The 16,314-nt window shown below is 34.8% G+C and overlaps 1 protein-coding gene and 1 long non-coding RNA gene across 3 annotated transcripts in view; one reads left to right on the top strand and one right to left on the bottom strand.

Moving 5' to 3' along the window:
- LOC132279103 (glutamate receptor 2.8-like) overlaps positions 1 to 16,314 on the top strand; it is a 31,559-nt gene that overhangs the window by 12,934 nt on the left and 2,311 nt on the right. The window contains exon 2 of one of the 2 annotated variants that reach the window (XM_059781031.1): positions 1,365 to 1,697. In XM_059781031.1, the coding sequence (XP_059637014.1) occupies positions 1,365 to 1,697 (333 nt within the window). Of the gene's footprint in view, positions 1 to 1,350; positions 1,698 to 16,314 lie in introns of both variants that reach the window. The other variant, XM_059781030.1, reaches the window with a different exon arrangement.
- LOC132279104 (uncharacterized) lies at positions 5,171 to 15,933 on the bottom strand. Its single transcript, XR_009471220.1, has 2 exons — positions 15,684 to 15,933; positions 5,171 to 5,307 (listed from the first exon to the last, which is right to left on the bottom strand). It is a non-coding gene; the product is annotated as an uncharacterized LOC132279104 (long non-coding RNA).

Below are 16,314 nucleotides of genomic sequence, written 5' to 3'. Positions count from 1 at the left end.
CTAGTAGGACTTGTGCATTCTTGAATAACTGGGCTGAACATACTTTGATCCGACTGGGTTTGGGTAACGGACCGGATGTTAAATGTTAACAAGTTGGGCTGATGACCTCTTGATTCGGCCTTGATGGAGGTTAGAGGACAAATAACAATGGTCTTGGGCTAAAAATACCCTCAATTTGGGCTTGAGCATGATGGGCCTTATATGTCCTTGGAATGTAGATATGTGTAGTGATTACGTGTGCGCTTTTTATTGAAAGGAGTTTTTTTCCCTCCACAGGGACTATGACTTAAAATCTTATATTCAGAAAGAAGATTAAGGCATAAATATATGCATGAGGAATGTAAAATCGAAGGAAGAAAGAGAGCACACCAGAATTGAAGCCAAAGAAAAAATTGAGGAAGATGATGGAATATTACAGAGAAAGAGGAAATCGTTGGGAGCGCGAATCGAAGAGAGAAATTTTTTTGCAATACATAAGTATGTTAATCAGCGGTTTTTTTTTTTCTTAATTAAGAGTCCGACATGGCATAATATTACAAAGGGATATTTGTCTCACATCAGATTCGGTTGGAAAAGTGAGTGGGTATAAATGGGTGGGTATGCAGCATTATCTAACAATTGGTGTCAGAACTAAACCCAGTCCCTGATCCGGTACCACGCTAAGCACCCGACCCGGAAGGCGTCCGGGTGAGCCACCCCAGGTAGGCAGGGTGGTCCGACCGCAACACTTTTTAATGATTTTAGGTGAACCATATTTAAAGTGGGTCAAAAATAGATTGGGTAATTTTTAACCAGTTAATTTGAGGGTCAAGGGTTTAATATGGATACCTATATTCAACATCTATTTCACCCGGTACATAATTGACGCATAACACATCTATTTTATATTACACTCACCCTATTTCCATCTCTCTAAAATTCTCTCTCTAAATTTTTCTCTCTAAATTTTTCTCTCACCCCATTTCTACCCAACAGGAATCGACCAATTCCCATTATATATGTTTGCCATATATATTTGCAGTCAGACTGTAAAATCAAATAAGATTGTGGATATAGACTATAGTCATCATACTCAATGCTGGTAAGACATACGCGCCCTAAATAGGGACGTCGGATTCTCAGGATTCACTTGGAGGAGCCAAATTAGCAAATATAAAAAATAAAATTTTGGTCGAAAAAGTAGAAAGTGTAATGTTCAATAGTTCTTTTCGAATACATATATATAGTTCCAAATATGAAATAAGATTCAAGATAACATTACCTACAAATATAAAATGGTTGTTTATGTATGTTTTCAAGCAATACCTGGCCAAATTCTTAGGCCTTTTTTTTATTTATTGTATTTAACAGTTGTTCGACACCAGACTCTACGAAGAGAAACATCTGAGGTATTAGGTGGAACTGGTGTGCCAAGTTGCTCAGCTTGCACCAACGAGACAGGAACGGATTTGAATGGATCCATCGTCAAGCTGAAGATTGGAATTCCAAAGAAAGTTGGATTCACCGAATTTGTCAAAGTACACAAAGATCCTAAAACCAAGAAGACATGTGCCACTGGGTTTTCCATAGAAGTGTTCTGTGCCGCATTACAATTGTTACCTTTCAAGGTTGAGCCAGTGTTTTACTCATTTGAGAAGGAAAATGGAGAAAGTGCTGGGACTTACAATGAACTTGTTCATAATATAACTGTCAAGCAGGTCAGTTTGATATCCTTCTACTTTTTATTTTTATTTTTATTTTTGGTCAGTTTGATATCCTTCTACTTTTTATTTTTATTTTTAATTTTTTATCTTCTCTTACGATGTTATAATAATAATAATAATAATAATAATAATAATGTTCACTCTCTCTATATATTAATTGCTAAAATAGATGTATTTTTTATTTTAAAAAATAAAAACTATTTTTGCAGTTTTTTGTACTAGGTTTTCTAAATTCAGATTGCATTTTAATTGTTAGATATTGATGGATTAAGAAGTATTTAACAAATTTAATTACGTGATTTGATCAGTAAATTTTTCATCAATCGGTGGATCCTATTTTAACTTTAATTAATGGGATTTACATATGAAACTACTAAGTTACAGATTTTGATTTATGGATCGATCTTTATAATATTAAGAAGAGAAATCGTTTATCAAAATCTATAACTTAGTGGTCCTTCTTTACTTTTTAAAAGATAATGTCGAGGGTTTAACTCCCTTCTCTCTAGAGTTTGTAGAGAAAAATTCAAAAATAACCAGTAAAATTTAGTTCTACACCAAATTTACGTACAAAAATCATGATGTTCACTGTTAACATTCTCTGGTTTCATTTTGATTGAAGGATCCGAAATGAATGGATTTAAAATCAATAATTTAAGTGATATAATTTGATGAATTTAAAAAGATTTCAAACAAATAATTGTAACAGACCTATCATGGTTGTGAAGATATTGTCCATGGTTTGCAATCGCGGTATCGGTTGCGGTGTAATGGATTCGGACACGGTGTAAATCGGTCGGTTCATGGAGGTGTGTAATGGTATTGGACTCGTTACAAACCGACCGATACGGCGAACCATGATACTGTTTGCTATGTACTCTCTCAGTATTCACGGATTTCAAAATAAGTCCACACCATTAGGAGTGTAGGGAAACGTGCAAGTTGTAAAAAACTTTTCGAGGAATTTTGATTCATAAATCTTGATTCATCACATAGAGACAAGTTTTATACAAAAATAAAATATGATGTATCATTCAATTAATAGATTGAATACTTACATCAAATGTCTGAGTAAACCTTTAAATATTTCCTCTAAAGTGAATGTTCTCACTTATTGTAAATCCCTTAGCAAGATGCCTTCTCCTTGGATCTCCATCTTCTTGGTAATTGTTTTGCCTTTAGGAATCACTCATAAGCCTCCATAAATGACCTTGGAAAACTAGGCTTGTGAGAGCCTCTATTAGATGAGAATATAAATCCTAATTTTCTAGAGAGAGAAAATATATTCATTTTTCCTTCTTCCAAAAATCACCCATAAAATATACATAAACCATGTATATATATAGGCAACAAAAAGACAAAGAAAAGGAAACAATAAATCCTTCTTAATCTCTAATTCACATGTCTCAAATCTAATAGGATTCCAATATCAAGTTGGGCTATGAGTGAGAATTCTTTGGGCTTATTATTTTATTGGCTACAATGAATTAATAATTGGCCCGATCTAAGGACCCAATTCAATTAATTCATAAATTAATTTCTACTCCACTAAAAGAAATTAATTGAACTCCAATTAAATAATAAATAACCTCTAAGTCAATGTTGCACTTTGACCCCTCTATGCATAATTAGTTATCGGATAAATAAAGTCATCAATCCGACTATTTAATTGATAAATTTATTTTGGTACCATTGATTATATCTGGCTCGATTACAATAAAACATTTGTTTGACAAAAAATAATAATTTAAATAATAAATATATAATAAATCATTTTGTCTAAAAACACACGAAGGCTTTCGAATTTACTTTGTGATCAACCATAATCAATACAAAAAAAATAGAAGTAGCAATGATGCAAATATTGAAAATATAACCCTCTAACTATTAATTACATAACTATCCAAAGTGTCGGTCTAAGGATCCCGAAATATCCGCCGAACAAATCAAAATAATTATTAATTAATAAAAGAGTTTATACTTTTCTCATACTTAAGAGTCAAATGCCATGACAGTGATAGGGAGCAATTGCATATGACGGCTCTCGCAATATATCTCAACCTAACGCTGATCCTGTTCAAGTCTTAATTAATTATGAGTCCATCCATAATTACCGACTATGAACAATTTATGATTACTATTTATATTCATGTATTGATCGCCATCACATACATATATAAATATCTCTTGTAATCAAGTGGACACTATCAATTCTATAATGAATCGAAACATAATACATTGAATTCACCAATTATATCAAGCATAAATATTTCAGAAACGTCAGTAACATATGTCATTATAGTCCAAATAGGAATTTGCTATGCCAGGGCATATAAATCCCAACAAGGAGGTGTCCATGCATATACTTTCCAACAACCTTTTCTCCCCTTTTGAAGTGATGTGGAAAAATCACCTACTCTTGGGACCCATCGTTCTCGTTGGCCTGACCCTCATGTAGCTGTGGACGATATGACCATGAGAGTTAAGTAAAGGACATTGGTTCCAATAGGGGGTGATTGTGACATTTCACATCATTTTATGGGAGAGATCGTTGTCACTTATATGTATGAATGTCTCATGACTGTACATACTTGTTTTGAAAATTATGAGTATAGAGAGTGTGTAAAGCGAATAAGATTTATATAACAAGATGAGTTATAACAAATGGTATATGTAACGACCTGATTCTGAGGATCCAAATTGTTAACAGGTTCTTACCCGAACCCGAAGTCAACTAAGGGCAAAATGATCATTATGCACCTTACTATGAGTTAGGAGTCATAATGAAGTTATACTAGTCATTTATAACCATATTGGATCATTAAAGAATGGTAACCCTGACTTCGGGTTCATACCGAAATCTTAGGTTTACGAGGGGTAAAATAATCATTTCAAGTTAAAATTATAAAATTAGGTTGATGCCAATGGAAAGGTGGCTCAAAATGCATCAATATAGGCTCAAAATGCATCAATATAGACTCAAGAATGGCTTAATTTGAGTTAGAAATGACCAAGTTATGATTGTTTGAAGTTTGGTCAATTCGAGCAATTTTGACAACCTTAAGATTATATAAGTTTAGGAAAATTATCCGATCAATCGGATTGAAATCTAATTCTGGCATCATTTGAAATTTTTTTAATTATAGGAGAATCCGATTGATTGGATCCCAACCTGATCAATCGGGTTTAACCTAGAAATGTCCATGGACTCCCGAGAAAGCTTTAGTTGGTTCATTCATCGCAATTATGTTAATGGACACATCATTACAACTCCAAAACTATCCCGAAACATCTACATACATAGGTACATTAATATGGCAACATTTCTACAACATAATAGGTCCAATTTACATCATTAAATGGCTATAGAATTCTACGATGTAGTAGAAGTCATTATGAGACCACAAAAGATGGATTATTGGCCTCAAAATCATTTCTCCCCAAAATTTCATATAAATAGCCATCAATTTACAAACTTAGCAAAAATTTATATTATTGGTTACAAGGTGCCATACACATAAAAAATATACATAAGTATGTTGTCTATGCAATTAAGTCTGGCAAAAGTACTCCTTCAATGCATCTTCCACCTCTTTACTATTTCCTGAAAAATGTTAATGATATGGTGAGTAGCACAGCTCAGTAGAGGATGCCTAAATGGCGTTTCCTCAAGTCAAGTAAGTATAGCAAATACTACGTAAGAGCATAATAATAAGAAAGGGGATCATGCAAATGACTTCAATCACATTTTGTTGGAACCAATATATTAAAACGGTGAGTATCGAGGCTTAGAGGTGCATAATCGCTTCTTGAAGATAGTTGAAGCATCTCCCACGTGTAACAGAAGACAAATGACAGCACGATCTTCAGGATTCAACTAAGCCCAGATATCAAAAATGTATGTTCATGAAGGTTGCATTTCTTTTTCATGAGCCTATGTATTTATCTCCATCCGATCAACAGAAAAAATGAAACTCACACACTTAAACTCAATAGTTTGAAAAACACTTTTATAAAATCTATTTTTCTTTCTTACTTGTATTGAGAATGTGTGTCCTCATAGGCTTCATATGCCATACTTTTATACTAGTAGTAGTGGGAATGTAAATAGCTTAGTATTAATGAACATATATTATGTTTATAAATAACATATTAACTAAAGTAGATTAAATGTATCAGGTGAAGAACTTTTAAGTTTAACATTTGTAAAATACTTAAAGTCTTCATAAATATAGATTAATAAAATCAATTTGAAATATAACTCCAACAATCCCCCACTTGTTTCAAATTTATTTTGTTGATCGATACAGTCATGTGCATTAATAATGGTGTCTTTTGGACTTGAACCATTACATAGTGTAAGTACCCTTCATTTTATTTAGGAACTTGGTGAACGATGTCTTGAACCAAGAACTATGTTGATGAATAAGAAATACTACACACACACTTCTATTCGGAGATAAAGTACTAAAGCTTGACACGTTTTGACCATGTGTCCGGAATCCATACTTCTGAGTGTCGTTAAGGATCAAGCCTGTCTGGATCCTATAGAAGTGGTCCCTTCCACACTCAGATCGGTGTGAACATCAAGAGTGACCTTGCATACTCCAACCGAATATCGGTTATGAACTCATTAAGAGAATTTAATCTCATCGTCCTCATTGCAAGATAAATTGGTGAATCTATCAAGAGTGATTATGTACACCCCAATCGAAAATCCAATCTATAAAATTCATTAAGAGATACAAGTCTCAGCCTCCTCAAAGGTTAGTCGATGAACTTATTAAAAGTGATCCTGTACACTCCAATCGAAAATTGATCTATAAATTCATTAAGAGATCTAAATCTCAACCTCCTTGATTACAGAATTGAGCACCACATCACATCATAGGGAAAGGAACATTAATGTGCTCACACAAGTTGTTATGTTACTTGTTTTTCCCATTGAACCCAGGAGAAATATCACCGGGTTGGGTTCTCATATCAGTACAACTTATTCAATTACAGGCTTTAATCCCATCCCTTTCGATGTCTCGGACACTTGGTCCTTATCCGAGCCCTTTGACAATGGTTCTGCCAAATTTGATTTAGATTTCACATACTGAGTAGAAATAATTCCATCAGCTAGGATCCTTCTCACATGATTGTGCTTCAATCGCACCTGTCTAGATTTTCCATTATAACACTCGCTGTTAGCTCGAAACATTGCAGCTATATTGTCACAATATATTGTCAAGGGTGGTATTGGCTTGTTCTATATCGGGATATCTTCCAATATGCTTTTCAACCATTCAATTTCTTCTCCAGCAGAGGAAAGTGTTATAAACTCCGATTCCATAGAGGAATGAGTTATACATGTTTGCCTATTTGATTTCAATAAAATCGCTGCTCCACCGAATGTGAAGATCCAGGCAGTCACAGATAATGAGTCTTCTCTGTCAGAGTTCTATGTAGCATCGCTGTACCCTTCAATTACAGTTGAAAATTTGCCATAGTGCAATCCATAATCCATAGTACATTTCAAGTACTTTAGGATTCTCAGCAAGGCATTCCAATGCTCTTTTTCTGGATTGCTTGTGTACTTACTCAAAGTACCCACTGCGAAGGCTATATCTGGCCTTGTGCAGTACATTGTATACATAAGACTGCCGATAATCCGAGAATATTCAAGTTGATCCATCGTTTTACCTTGATTGCGTACCAACTTCACACTAAGATCAATTGGAGTAGAGACTACAGAATCTGAAAAGTGATTAAACTTTTTCAAAATCTTCTCGATATAGCTGGACTGCGTAAGTGCTAGACCATTATCACATCAACCTTGCCAAGATCTTTCATGTCAAAACTATAAGTCAAATACTTCTTAGTTTCTATGAACCATGTCTGTCCCAAAAATGAGCATATCATCAACATAGAGGCAGATTATGACACCAAAGTTTCCTTGAAATCTACTAGATGCATATATCACCTCCATTAATCTTAAATCGAGCAGATATCATCATTTTCTTAAATTTTTCGTGCCACTATGTTGGAGCTTGTTTTAAGCCGTATAATGACTTGATTAATTTGCACACCTTCTTTTCTTGTCCAGGTAATACAAACCCCTTAGGTTGCTCCATATAGATCTCCTCTGCTAGATCGCCATTAAGGAAAACAGTCTTTACGTCCATCTGATGAATTGTCAAATTATTGATAGTAGTTAAGGCAATCAAAAGTCTAATAGAAAAAATTCTTGCAACAGGAGCAAAAGTGTCAAAATAGTCAATCTCCTTATTCTGCTTGAAACCTTTTGCTACCAATCTAGCCTTGTACTTATCCAGCATTTCGTCTGACTTTAATTTCTTCCTGAAGATCCACTTGTAACCAATTGGCTTGCAACCAAGAGGAAGATTCACCAACATCTAAGTATTATTGGACATAATTTGTAATACCCCTAAATTTAAAAAGGACATAATTGAAATTTTATTTTTATTTTATTATTCTTAGGTGTTTTCATGACTTTTGTTACGTGGTTTCCTGTTTTGTTGTTTAAATGAATAAACTGTTTAATTATAAGTGTGCGTGATTAAGTGGCATTTGGAATGTTAAATTAAATGTATTGTTTTTATTTTATTTTATTTTTAATCGAACTTGGGCTTGGATATGATTAACGGACTATTTGAATAGTGTAAATGGGTACCATTTTACCTATGGAAGTATATACATGTATATATATGGGTATATATGTATATAGAGCTAGTTTTAATTATTGCTATTTATTAATAATTAAACTTGAGGTATTAATCCTAATTTAATATAGGTTATAATTTTAGGGTTACATATATTCTCACGTTTTTAGCCGACTTACATTATAACTTTTATGGTTGTTTTTCTTTCTCGGATTAAAATTAGAATTAGGGTTTTAGATTTTCTAAACCTATAAATATATCATTATGTTGACTTAAGGTTTTAAAAAAAATATGTAAACCTTTTTCACGTACCAGAGAGATAGAGAGGAACAGAGCGTAAATTGTGAGACAATAACAGACCATCTTTGGTGAGAGTTTCAACTGTGGATAAATGATTGGTCATAGGAGAAGGGAAGGTTGAGCAGTAGGAGGCTTGACGGCAGTCATGCTCGCCGGAAAAAAAACCTAGGAAGACGGCGACAAGGTTTTGATTCCAAAACCGCAAAGCCAAGTTCTTTCCTTTCTCTCTCCCGTTGCCTGTGTTCTGTGCATCTGTAGATAGTCTCTAGGGCGTTAATGGACTAATAAATTGAATCTTAGATACTTAGTATTTGTTTAATCAATTATTTGTATTTAGGCGTGAATTAATTTTGTTACAGTTCACGCAAGTTTGTTTTGGTTGCAGTGCTTGCTCTTTCTAAGCATGTTGGATCGGTAAAAGTTTTAAGTTTTAATTTGATGCAAATTGACTTAAGTAAGGATTTGGGATGGTTTTAGATATACTTAGGACTCCTAGGAACAATTTTAAAAACCAACAAAGGGAGTGGAAGTGGTCGGTGCTGAAGCAGATGGTCGAAAAAACATAGCTGGAGGAGAACAGAGGCTCAGAGGGATGAAGAGCCGGCTCTGGGGATTGAAGAGCCGACTCCCATCATTCAAGAGCCGGCTCCAAGAAGGCATGGAGCCGGCTCCATGCTTGCAAGAGCCTGCTCTTGCATTTTAGAGCAGGCTCTCTCCTATTTTGACGTATTTTAGTGTTTTCTGATTTTCTGGGCACCGTTTGGATGATTTTAATTCTTTCGAATTGTGTTGTGAGGGCATTTGGGTTCTTAATTTAAACTTCAAGTGTATTTAAACCTCTTATTGCATAGTTTATACATTTACGCTAAAGTGTTAAACAGTAGGAACATAGACAACTTTTTAGTACTGTTAACGGTTGGAGGAAAATTAAATTGCGTAGTTTAATTCACTGATTGAACGGATTATAAAACCAGTCATGGGGATGATTTTTGGTGTAAATAGGATTCTTAAACTCAGTATTAAAGATGAACCGAAGGTTGGGAATAGCCGAAGACGAAGCTGAAAGGAGAAACGGAGCAAAACTGGACAGAGAAGGCTCTAAGCCTTTAAGAGCAGGCTCTAAGTTTTTATGGAGTAGGCTCTAAGTTTCTAGAGCAGGCTCCATGGTGTAGAGAGCCTACTCTATGATTTTCAAGAGAAGGCTCTTTGGTTAGGTTACGTTTGGTTGCAATCTGGAGCTGTCCGGGAACTGTTTGGGCTATGTTTGGAATTCTAAATTGTTTTAGGGAGTGAACTAACAATTTTAAAAGTAATTTCAAGAGATCTTAAGCTCTCTAATTGCATAAGTTAGCCTATTATAGGAAGGGAATGATCAGTGTGAAATTTAGACAATTTACATACTGTTAATGGTTGGAAGGGAAGTAGTTGTTCAATTTTTAAATGGGCGACTTAAGTAATTATAACATGATGTTAATCTTGTTTTAAATGCACGTTAGGGTCATTTACTTAATAAATTTAATCTGTGCACACTCGGGAATATAATTGCTGAATTAATAAATCCGTTCTACAATTACGTAGATTAAGGATAGGAAATTACTTGCTTGCTCTAATATGGCAATTTAATGAATTATAACATGTTTCTAATTTTTGTTTTAGATGCACAGTAGAGTCTTTTAGTTAACAGATTAGACCTGTGCATACTTTGGATTTTTATATTGCTGAAACATTAATCTTTCTGCAATTACATGAGTAAAAGGTTTGCTTTAAATTATTAAATTATTAGATACACTATTCTGCAATTAATTGGATGATGGTTTTCAACTGGATGATGGTTTTGGACTTAAATTGCTAAACTAAAACATAGGTTTTGTAATTTACATGAGAGTTAACCTGGACTTAATTGAAGAATTAATTGCATATTTTCTGTCAATTATATGAATGGATTTTGGATTTTAAGTTGACGAACGATTAAGTTTTGTCTCGTCAATTTCATGGATATTATCATGGATATTTAGTTGATAAACTGTTCCAATTTTGTTTTATCAGCTACATGGATTTATGTGGATTCTATTTGGTGTACTGATTGCGTTAATGCATCATTTACGGATCATATGCATGGTATGTACCGGTATGGGACGGTGACATATGGAGGAACGGATTAGATCAAAACGCTAATTCCAACCCATTCATACATACAGAATGGATTAACTAAAACAGTTAAATCCTACATGGTTTCATGTCCTGTCAACTAAAATAGTTGAACGACATATTGGATGGTTGTTTATATTTTCTGTTAATAGGAAGGATAGTGATTTAATTAAAATATTTAAATCCTAATTATATGTTGTGTTTTGGCGACGAATAGTTGACCGGTTCAACATTGTATTTGGATAGGTTGTATATACACTTAATTTATGTTAGTCTGTGTGGCTGAACAAGCTGATCTACTAGCTAGATTTCTTATGGTTGGATAGGATTGGACTTTATATATATAATTATGGTGCCGCGATCTGAGCTTGAGTCTCATAGTCGACGGTTAGGGAGCGTATATGCAGTAGGATGCATAGCTAGCTATGTTAGTTGAGGTATACCCTGTTAGGCTTAGGTAGTCATGCCCACTCAGGTGCGTTTTTGCATGTTACCTTCTATTCAGGTTGAGACCCTCAGCATAGTCTAGTGAGAGTCCTGTAGTGTGGTATTATGTATATATCTATTTACGGACTATATGGATATGGTTGAGACATCTAGGATGTATCTGCGTATCGAGTCTCTGTTTGGATTATAGTTAGGATAGAACTTGTTCGTAGGCCTGACCCACTATTATTTTTCAGGTAACGGACGGTTCTAGGTCTTAGATCTTATTCGTGCTGAGCAGAGACGACTTCTCTTTCTTCCGACGACGTAGGCGGTTCCTGTATGGTTTAGCATTGGATTCTTTTTCGGTGGTTCATTTCTCAGTGATGATTTTTATTAGGGGTCCACCAGAGGGATTCCCAAGTTGTATTAGAAATGGAGAATTTGGATGTATCAGAATAATTCTTTATTAATTTAATTTTATTCTGAGGTTTCAGTATTTGGTTTATCATTCTAGTTTCTTTTCAGCAAATTTTTATTTATTCCTGTTTCCTTAATTGTATTCTGTGTTCGTTTATTGCTAATTTGTTTGATATCCTCGGATAGTCGGGCGTGAGCCTGGCCAACCCGCATCCGGAAATCCGGGAGTATCACATAATTAAATGCATTTCATCATCGATTGCTTCTCGCCAGAACGGAGCATCATGTGAGGACATCGCCTTGGAATAAGTTACAGGCTCATTCTCGATCATAAGAGTATAGAAGTCTGGTCCAAAGGACTTTGGCTTAACAATTCTGAAGCTCCTCCTTAGTTCAACTTCTTCTGAAGGATCATAGGATTTTCTCTTTCTTGTATTAGAATCTGAAGGAATATCATGTTCATTTTTGCCTTCTCTCTTCGAAAAAATATTCTTAAAGAAATTTGCATGAACTGACTCGATGATTGTATAAGGCGAGGGAGACTCCAAATTCTAAAATCGGTAGGCTTTACTGGTTGTTGAATAACCAATAAATACACAATCAATGCCTTTATGACCAATCTTCGATGTTTGCTGATATGGTAGTCTAACATGAGCTAAGCAACCCCAGACTCTAAAATAATTAACATTCGGCTTTCTTCCTCTCCATACTTCATATGGAGTCATATTGACTTTCTTATGTGGGACTCTGTTGAGAATGTGGCAAGCAGATAACAAAGCTTCTACCCACATATTTTTAGGTAAGCCCGAACTGGTAAGCATTGAGTTCACCATTTCTGTCAAAGTTTTGTTCTTTCTTTAAGCTACTCCATTTTGTTAAGGAGTATAAAAGGCTGTTAGTTATTTTTCGATTATTTTATCTTCACATAGATGTTGAAACTTGGACTTGATGTATTCTCCTCCTCTATCTGATCGAATAACTTTGATGCTTGAATTCAGCTGCTTTTTGGCTTCTACTTTATATGCCTTGAACTTGTCTACAACTTCATCTTTAGATCGTAAAGTATAAACATAGGTATATCTAGAACAATCATCAATAAAAGTGATAAAGTAGCAATGCCCTCCACGTGATAAAAAGTCAATTTCACATACATCAGTATGGATCAATTCTAATAGAATGGATTTCCTCTCTATCGAATTGAAGGTTTTCTTAGTAATTTTGCATTTGCTACAAGTCACACATTGATCCATATGTGTTTTATCACAAGCTGTGATTAACCCCTCATTAACCATTTGATTAATGGACTTAAAATTCACGTGGCCTAATCTACCATGCCATAAATCAATTGACACAGTAATATAAGTAGAAAATATTTCATTTTCAATATTAAGTTTAAACATACCATTTGTAACATAGCCTTTCTCGATAAACACACCATTCTTAGATAGAATGAAATTATCAGATTCGAAAACCATCTTGAATTAATGCTTGGAGAGGAGGGCACCGGACACCAAATTTTTGCGAATATCTGGAGCATGTAGCACATCTTTCAGAGTAATCACTTTTTCGGAGGTAAACTTTAAGTCCACGCTTCTTTTACCTACAACCTTGGAAGAGGAAGAATTTCCCATAACCATTGACATTCCATCCCCCACTATTTCGTAGGTTTTAAAGGAGTTAAGATTCGTTACAATATGGCGAGTTGCTTCAATATCAATCCACCCCTCCACTGAGGTTCCAATAACAAAAGCCTCAGTGATTACAGCAGTTAGATCTTCCTTAGCGTATTTCTTAGGATCTTTCTGGTTCATGAGATCAACCTTATGTTTTCGACAATCTTTAGCAAAATGACCGATTTTATGACAATAGAAACAACCTTTGTCTTTCGCATTTGCACCAGAAGTGTATTTTGAAGCTTTCAGAAGACTTGGCTTTCAAATCATTCTTCTTGTGATTCTTCTTGACGTTTTTATTGTGAGACCTTTCCTCAACAACATGAGCTTTTACTGTTGTTTCTTTAGAATCTTGCTTGACATCACGATTTCTGGTTTCTTCTTCAATGAAGATGTGTTGTATTAATTGTTCTAGAGTAATATCTTCCTTTTGTGCATGAGTTTATTACGAAAATCCTTTCCAAAATAGAGGGAGTTTTGTAATAATAACCCCTACATGGAAGTTCTCGTCAAGAGACATTCCAGTAGCAATAATATCGTTTGTTATGAGTTGAAATTTTTGTGCTTGCTCAAAGATTGACCTTTCAACTTCAATCTTGAAGCCCACATAATTAGAAGCCAAGAACTTTTTGGTGCAGGCCTCCTCAGTTGTGTAGACTAATTTAAGAATGTCCCACAACTCTTTGGCGGTCTTACATTTTTTTCGAGTATTGATCATAAAAGGTGTTGACCATACCATTAAGGATATGATTACGACAAAAGTAATCATCTTCAATCCACCTTGACATCTTTTCGTTGATCAAACTAACTTGATCAGATGGCATTTTGTCTCCTAGAGGAGTTGGACATGGCTCAGTCAAGACATAAGCAATTTTCAATTGTCGAAGGAAAAATTCCATTTTTCCTTTCCACCGAAGGTAATTTTTACCATCAAAAGCCTCGATATTCGGTTGAAAAACCGAAGAAACAGCATTGGCCAGCAACAAAGATGAAGCCATTGGAAAGAAAACTATCTTCAAATTGTTAGAACCAATATATTAAAATGGTGAGTATCGAGGCTTAGAGGCGCGTAATCGCTTCTTGAATATAGTTGAAGCCTCTCCCACGTGCAACGGAAGATAAATGGCAGCACTATCTCCGGGATTCAACTAAGCCCAGCTATGAAAACTGTATGTTCATGAAGGTTGCACTTCTTCTTCATGAACCTGTGTATTTATCTCCGTCCGATCAATAGAAAAAATGAAACTCACACACTCAAACTCAATAGTTTAAAAAACACTTTTATAAAATCTCTTTTTCTTTCTTACTTGTATTGAGAGTGTGTGTCCTCATAGGCTTCATATGCCATACTATTTATACTAGTAGTAGTGGGACTGTAAATAACTTAGTATTAATGAACATATATTATGTTCATAAATAACATATTAACTAAAGTAGATTAAATGTATCAGGTGAAGAACTTTTAAGTTTAGCGTTTGTAAAATACTTAAAGTCTTCATAAATATAGATTAATAAAATCAATTTGAAGTATAACTCCAACACATTTTAACCTTCAAACGTAAACTTTAGGATTATATAATGAAATGTATGTAATGCATTATGCAACCGCACACTACTTACACAACCAACCCCAAACGCACCCACACTAAAATCATTAACTAGCCGGACTTCGGGTACCTCATTTTGTCCCTAGTAGCTAATTAGCACCGCCGATAAAGGGGTACCTCCCGAATACCGGGTTTAAGAAAACCTTTACTCCATGAACTTCACAAATTTAATTTCTCCACAATCACCACACACCACTCTACTCACCCACATCATGCTATGAAAAATGTCATGAGGATGAAGTGCAACATGCTTGGGACAACCATACATTCCATCATCAATACATAACCAAAGTTGAAACAATAAGTATGCTTTTGCATGTAGTTCATTAAAGGAAGCTCACATTGGAAATTAAACCCACATGCATTAAACCTTAATGAAATAGATAGTCTAATTCATGCATTTTATCATTCAATTGGCATGCTAAACATGGTACAACTCACATGCACAACCATTTGGCTCAAATAAACCACATACAACATACAATAAATGACATAGTATATACAATCTTCTAAATTAGCATACTTAGAAATACAGTCATCATGCTTAACAACATATAAAAGAGTATTTGTTTCAATTCAATCAAAGGTCAAGCAAGTGATGTTCATGTGTGAAACCCTAGAACACAAACTAGTCAAATTTCACCATATTAAGAATGCCTTTAAGGGGAAATCAAGGTATATTTTACAACAACTTAAGATTACACAACTTAGGCTTACACAATTTAAGCAAACCCCTACCTCAAAGATGCAAAGCCCAAGCTCCTTGAATTTTCGGATCCTTCACAAGTGGCCTCCAAAATGGTACCAAAAAATAACTTTTGTCGAGCTCTTCAACTTTCTCTTTTAGCTCAAGGTCCAATTCACACCCTAAATGCTCCGAATCTAAGCTTGAAGATGATGTTTATGGTTTAAAGAGAGAAACAGAGAAATATAGAAATAGAATGGGGGAAGTGTCGGCTGATGAAGGAAGTGAAGATGCAGAAGTGAAGTGGTATTTTGTCCCCCTCCACTTGCTTGGTCAAAGGTGGGGTCTATTTTGACCAACAAAAAGACTAAAAAGCCCTTTCTGCAAAAGCTATATACAATAATTTCATATATATGAAATTTTCCACCTATAACCCCCACATGAACTCCAAACAACATTTATTAAATGCACATGAGCCTAGAAAATTCCCGAGTATGAGAAATTCGGGCGTAGGACTCACATGGGATCTATCGACCCAAACACCGGAAAAATGCTAAAATGGACCCAAATACATTTATAAGAATTCTAAACTCAAAGAAATGTCCCAAAGGACTACCGAAACCCACGTGGACGAGAATCGATGCCCTGCATGCAAAACGATGCACTAAGAAAATAAAAACCAAC

The sequence above is a fragment of the Cornus florida genome, unplaced genomic scaffold (genome assembly GCF_030987335.1).
Source record: "Cornus florida cultivar Cherokee Brave unplaced genomic scaffold, ASM3098733v1 CherokeeBrave_3.0.0_Hap2_Chr10, whole genome shotgun sequence".
NCBI classification, from domain to species: Eukaryota; Viridiplantae; Streptophyta; class Magnoliopsida; order Cornales; family Cornaceae; genus Cornus; species Cornus florida.
This window is presented reverse-complemented; position numbering and strand designations above follow the sequence as displayed.